Below are 6,585 nucleotides of genomic sequence, written 5' to 3'. Positions count from 1 at the left end.
AGGGCTTGGTGGGGGGTCGCCCTGTGCCAGCCACTCCTGCACGGCTCTCTGACACGCTCTCTGCCCAGCCTCCTCCTCGGGCCCCCTGTTTTTAGCACCGTGGAGCTGTCTGAAGCAGCACTGTGTAATCTCAGCCCCGGGTCAGGAGCTGGGTTTGTGTTTGACAGGAGCCTTGTGGCAGGAGTGCAGTTGTGGTTTATGGAGGGTTCTAAACACAGCTGTGGGCAGGCAGGGAGCGAGCACCGGGAGAGCCGCGGAGCTTCCCCGGGCTGCTGTTTGCCTTGGCCACCATAGGTAAATCTTCAGCTTTGCTTTTTGGATGGAGTGAACAAATGTGAGTGCTGGGCAGTCCTCATCCCACAGGCATTTCCTCAGGGCAGGGTATGTAAACACAACCCTCAAGTAATAATTCACTTTATTCCCTTCAGTAAAGTGTGCCCAGAGTTAACTGATCAGGGGAAAAGTCATTTGCAGGAGGCTGTGGGGACGTGAGCCCTGGAGGGGCTGTGACCAAAGGAGAAGGCAGGTGGCAGGAGATGGTGATGGTATTTTGAGAGTCTGTTGGCATATGAGGAAAAAATTGTTGTAGCTTTTATAGTCCCTCTTACTTTAAAAAGTCCAGTGGCAGCTTTGCCATTCCCGTGGGCAACAGGGGAGCAGAGTTGGGAGCACATCCGGGGCAGAATGCAGCAGCTCCAGGCTGGCAAGCCTGGCTGCTGGGAGCCCTGGCATCTCATCAGCCACGGTACCTGGGGTGGTGAAGGAGATGTGGGAAGGCTTCAGATGTGAACTCTGCCAGTGACAGCAGACCTTAACTGCTTTTATAGCATCGTGCACTAGACCTATGAAATTAGTGTATTTCCAATGTTAAGGAGGCTGTCAAGGGGAACAAGACCAAAGATGTATCTCATGCAGCTTGAGAGCCATCACTCAACATAAGCTGCCTTTGGTCCACTGTCTCACCCTGCCTGGTCCCATACCACAGCCCAGCAGCCACAGCAGCAGCAGGGAGCTGGGCCAGGAGGGACTTGGAGAAGGACTTGGGTTGTGGTTTCCACGCAATTCAAAAGCTTTCTCTGTGGAGTAGAACTCCCTCTGGGGTGGATGTTTGGTTGGTAGCCAGCTTCCCTAGCCAACACTGCAGCAGAGCAATGTGTGGGTTCTAACTAGAGGAGCTCCTTGTTGACTTGAGGTGGATGCAGCTTGACCCAGCCCCATCAGATCAAACCTTAGCAGCAGGTGCAAAACCACCCGCCCTTAGCTGTGAATAAAAAGGGAGTTTTCCCTTGCGTGTGGTAGGTCTTTATTTGACAGGACAAGGGATGATGGTTTTAAACTGAAAGAGGAGATTTAACTAGCTATGAGGAATGAACTTTTGACACTGAGGGTGGTGAGACTCTGGCCCAGGTTGCCCAGAGACGTTGTGGATGTCCCGTCCCTGCGGGCGTTCAAGGCCAGGTTGGATGCAGCTCTGAGCAACCTGCTCTAGTTGAAGATGTCCCTGGCAGGGGATTTGGACTAGACTATTTTTAAGGTTTCTTCCAACTGGAACCCACCTGTGATTCTGTGACTCTCTCTCTCTCTCCCTCCCCTGGGGGGACAGGCCCAAGTACGGGGGCAGGTACTGCCTGGGGGAGCGGAAGCGGTTCCGGATTTGCAATGTCAAGCCGTGTCCCCTGGACAAGCCCTCCTTCCGCCAGGTCCAGTGCAGCCAGTTCAACCCCATGCTCTACAAAGGGAAGCTCTACAAGTGGACGCCAGTGCCCAACAACAGTGAGTGGAGGGCAGAGCCCACTGCCAGTGAAAAACCTCCAGCACAGCCTTGCCAACGGCTCGACGTCGCTCTTGGCGGCTGTAAGATTCGCCTGGCAGCGTGTTCGTGCCGGATTTTAAGTGATGGCTGGGCTTGCAGGGTTGAGTTGTGTTTTCGGAGCTGGTTCCGTGGCCCCGGCTGCTGGGGTTCAGTTTGTGCCTGTTGGGTCCCCCAGTGAACCCCTGTGAGCTGCACTGCCGGCCGGAGGACGAGTACTTCGCGGAGAAGCTGCGGGACGCGGTGGTGGACGGGACGCCCTGCTACGAGAGCAGCGCCAGCAGGGACATGTGCATCAACGGCATCTGCAAGGTGGGCCCTGCCCCGGGGCCCTCTCTGGGGGGAGCCCCAGCACCCCCCCGGGCTCAGGGAAATGTGCATGGGTGCTGGGACCCGTCCCTTGAATGAACATCGTCCCCTCGCTCGCATGCACCTATGGGCTGGGAATAAAGGAAGAAAAGTTTTAGTTGGAAGTGAGGCTGGGGATAGGAAGGGGTGTGTAGAGAGGATGCTCAGCAGAGGCCTGAACCCCGAGTTTGGCTGCAAGTCTGGCCTGCAGTGGTGGAGATGGTGCCCCAGCTTGGCAGCCTCTCCCAAAGTTGGGATTCACCGCAGAATCCCAGCATGGTGGGGTTGGAAGGGACCTCTGGGGATCATCTCATCCTACTCCCTCCTCCAACAGCTCACCCACAGCAGGGTGCCCAGGATCACATCCAGGTGGGTTTGGGATCTCTCCAGAGCAGGAGACTCCACAGCCTCTCTGGGCAGCTGCTCCAGGCTCAGCCACCCTCACACCAAAGAAGTTTGTCCTTCCTTCTGGGATCTTTTTTCTTTTTTGGAAGCTCCCTGCAAACGTGTTGAGATGTGTGGCAGCATTGTTCTGTCTGCCAGCTGTGAGGGGCTTCTCCCAGCATGGGAGGCACAAGGGGTAATGGCTTCAAAGTGGAAGAGAGGAGATTTAGGTTAGATGTAAGAAAGAAGTTATTCACTGTGAGGGTGGTGAGACCCTGGCACAGGTTGCCCAGAGAAGCTGTGGATGCTCCATCACTAGATGTGTTCAAGCCAGGTTAGATGAGGCTTTGAGCAAACTGTTCTAGTTGAAGATGCCCATGCTCATGGCAGGAGGGTTGGAACAAGGTGATCATTGAGGTCCCTTCCAACCCAAACCGTTCTATGAATGTGGTGGAGATGGCACAGTTGGCACTGGGAACCAGCTGGGAGATGCCAGCATGGCTTGGAAGGCTTTGCTGAGTGTGACTTGGGTCTTCCATCTGCCCTTAGTCAAGGCAAGATGGTCGCTTCATTCACACCTTCCTTTCCACTAGGGAAGTGGGCCTGAGGTGTAGGAATAAGTGTGCATGTAGGACATTTAATGTCTGTTGAATTAGGGAGTGGGTGGTGGTTGAGCTGCCATGGTACTGTGGTCTGCAGGGCACGTTCCCACCGTGGGAGGTGCCTAAAGCCACACTGCTGCAAGGTTGATGGCCACGTGTCAGCAGGGCCTGGCACATGCAAGAGGGGACACAGCTGAGTCTGTCATAGTGTTAGAGAAAGACTGTAGAGTTATAGAATTGTTTTGGGTAGAGGAGACCTGTAAGATCATGGGGTTCAACTGTGTTAACCCAGCACTGCCAGGTCCCCACTGCCCCGTGTCCCTCAGCACCACATCTCCACGGCTTGGAAACCCCTCCAGGGGTGGGGACTCCACCACTGCCCTGGGCAGCCTGGCACAGCCCTGGGCAACCCTCCAGGGGAACAAATTGTTCCTCAGGGACAACCTCAACCTCCCCTGGGGCAACTTGAGACAATTCACTCTCCTCCTGTCCCTTGTTCCTTGGGAGCAGAGCCTGACCCCCCCCTGGCTCCAGGCTCCTGTCAGGAGCTGTGCAGAGCCAGAAGGTCTCCCCTGAGCCTCCTTTGCTCCAGGCTCAGCACCCCCAGCTCCCTCAGCTGCTCCTCCCCACACTTGGGCTCTAGACCCTCCCCCAGCAGCTTTGTTGCCTTTTTCTGAACACACTCCAGATACTCTCTGAAAGGTTTTTTGGAGAAATAAGCTTTTTGGAAAAAAGGTTTTGGACAGCATGAAGAGCAGCAGGGAAGAGGGAAAATAATCAGTCAATGAATTTTTTTGCAGGCTTTTATTTAAAAACTGTCAGTGGAAGGTTCCATCTCTCCCTGGCTGTGCCGTGGGGGGTGTTGGGCAGGGGCTGGATGGCAGCTGGAGCCTTTGGGAAGGTTCTGCTTCCTCTTGTGATAGGCTGGGTGTGCCTTCAAAGGCTGAGGCTGGAGGGAGAGCACAGGGATCATGATTTTTCCTTGGCACCTACCACAGGACACAATGCAGAAGAGTTCCTTTCCAAACCCACACACTCATTGATTCTCTGACCTTGGCTGCGGCTGCTCTGCTGCGAGGGCACAGGAAGGCTCCTGCTCTGCGCAGGCACAGCCGTTTGGCACGAGGTGTAGGGAGATTCAGCAGAATGCTAAAAGGTTCTTGGGGAAGGGTTCTGAACCCGGGGTGGGGCTGACGGGGCTGCCTTGCAGAAGGTGGGCTGTGACTACGAGATCGACTCTCAGGCGGAGGAGGACCGGTGCGGCGTGTGCCACGGCGACGGCTCCACCTGCCACACCGTCAGCAGGACCTTCCAGGACAGCGAGGGGCTGGGTAAGGGGCTATGGGGGCACCTGGCCTTGCTGTTTCTTGCTCCACAGAAGAAATATATCCCCGTGATTGTTTAAAGGCCTGAAAACAAAGCTGCACACGCTGGAGCCAGTTTGGGGAGGTTTAAGGGGGTTTGGTGGGTTGGCAAGGTCATGTCAGGCAGGAGAGCTTCTGGTGGCCTTTCAGGACTTCAAGGGGCCTGTCAGAAAGATGGGGACAGACTTTTTAGCAGGGCCCGTTGGGAGACGTAAAGGGGTGATGGTTTTAAACTCAGAGGGAGACTTAGACTGGATGTAAGGAAGTAAAGGGGTGATGGTTTTAAACTCAGAGGGAGACTTAGACTGAATGTAAGGAAGAAAATTTTGACATTGAGGGTGGTGAGCCCCTGTCCCAGGTTGCCCAGAGAGGTGGTCGCTGCCCCATCCCTGGAACCATTCCAGGTGGGGTTGGCCGGGGCTCTGAGCACCCTGCTCTAGCTGCAGATGTCCCTGCTCAGTGAGGGGGCTTGGACTGGACAGCCTTGAAAGGTCCCTTCCCGCCCAAACCATTCCATGATTCTCTTCTATGATTCTTTGTTGAAAGTGTGAGAAATGCTTTGCCAGTACTTGTGCAGGAGATGTCTCTCTCTGCACTGGGCTCTCCCAGCAGGGAGCACAGCTGGGCTCTGTGCAAGGCGGGGTTTGGTGCCCACTGGTGCCTCACAGAGGTGTAAGGATTGGCACAGTGCTGGCACCCGGGGGACACTAGCACCCACCCTGGGGCACAGATAGTCTCTGTCGTGTCTTTAGCTCCCCAGGCTAACACTCAGTTCCTTTCCCAGGCTATGTTGATATTGGGATCATCCCTGTGGGTGCCCGGGAGATCCGGATTGAGGAGGTGGCAGAGGCTGGGAATTTCCTGGCACTGCGGAGCGAGGACCCAGAGAAGTATTTCCTGAATGGTGGCTGGACCATCCAGTGGAACGGGGACTACAGGGTGGCAGGGACCACCTTCACCTACAGGAGGACAGGGAACTGGGAGAACCTCACCTCACCAGGGCCCACCGTGGAGCCCGTGTGGATCCAGGTACAGTCTGGGCTGTGGGGTGTCACGGGGAGGACGGGGGGTACGGAGTTGCTGGATCTCCTGCTGTGGAGGGCTGAGCTGCTGTTGTCAGTCACAGCACTTCACTGCTATCAAGGGATGGGGCCATGTTTCTCTAGAAGCCAATGTTGGGAGCAGCCAACCACAGACTGCTGGCCCAAGGAGCATGTTTCCAGCCCATGCTGCTTCCAGCTGAGCCTCGCCCCCTTTCCAGCATTCCTCAAAATATTTACACAGCAGGCAGGGAGAGCATGAGGAGAAAGAGCCAGTTTCCTGAGGCCTTTCTCATATCTTATCAAGAGCAGGGGAAGAGCCCACGGTGCTTCTGGAAGGGCTGGAGCTGCTGGGGGAGGTGGTGGGAGGTGGGAGCTACTGTGGTGGCAGAGGGTAGCCCACCAGCACCCCTCAGCAGTGCCATGCTCCCACCAGTGCCGTGGTGAGAAGCTCAGTCTTTGGGGTCCTGCTCCATGGTCCAAAGCCAGGTGATGCTGCCCAGGGTGCTGCATCTTCTTCCTTGCTCTAAAGCACTTGAGGTAGAAGGTAAAAATCCAAAAAGAATGTCTGAAATTGGAAACAGATAGAAATACCATGTTGGTTTGGTTTGGGTTGGGTTTTTTTGCATGTGGAAAGTTCCCTAAAGCTGCTTCCCCCCCCAGAATAAGTCACCATTGTTCATCAGACCCCTGAGGCTTTGAGGAGGCTGAGCCCTGTTGGGAAGCGCTGCTGCCTGGTGTCAATCCCAGCTCCCAGGGCAGAGGAGGGCACCCGCGACACTCTGCCTGCCAGGCTCTGGGCAGGAGAGGTTACAATTAACCACAGAGTCCAAACAAAGAAGGATTGTCAGGAGTGAGGGACCTGCCAGTTAATGCAACACTGGCAGGAGCCACCATCCTCATGCTCGTGAGGCCAAACTTGCCCTGGTGGGAAATGTGCCAATGGGTGATGGCACAGCCAGCACCAGGCTGAAATGAGGTTCAACCAGGCCAAGTGCAAGGTCCTGCACCTGGGTCAGGACAAACTCCCAGTACCA

General features: G+C 55.6%; 1 protein-coding gene across 1 annotated transcript; it reads left to right on the top strand.

Moving 5' to 3' along the window:
• Positions 1-1,603: 1,603 nt before the first annotated feature.
• On the top strand, positions 1,604-5,537 carry LOC103770617 (A disintegrin and metalloproteinase with thrombospondin motifs 7-like; the record flags this gene model as incomplete). Its single annotated transcript, XM_008937885.1, has 4 exons — positions 1,604-1,773; positions 1,989-2,122; positions 4,355-4,475; positions 5,293-5,537. Coding segments are annotated over 4 exons (670 nt in total), but the record flags the coding sequence as incomplete, so codon positions are not given.
• Between the last annotated feature and the right edge of the window lie 1,048 nt (positions 5,538-6,585).

The sequence above is a fragment of the Merops nubicus genome, unplaced genomic scaffold, assembly GCF_000691845.1.
Source record: "Merops nubicus isolate BGI_N331 unplaced genomic scaffold, ASM69184v1 scaffold14163, whole genome shotgun sequence".
Taxonomy (NCBI): domain Eukaryota; kingdom Metazoa; phylum Chordata; class Aves; order Coraciiformes; family Meropidae; genus Merops; species Merops nubicus.
This window is presented reverse-complemented; position numbering and strand designations above follow the sequence as displayed.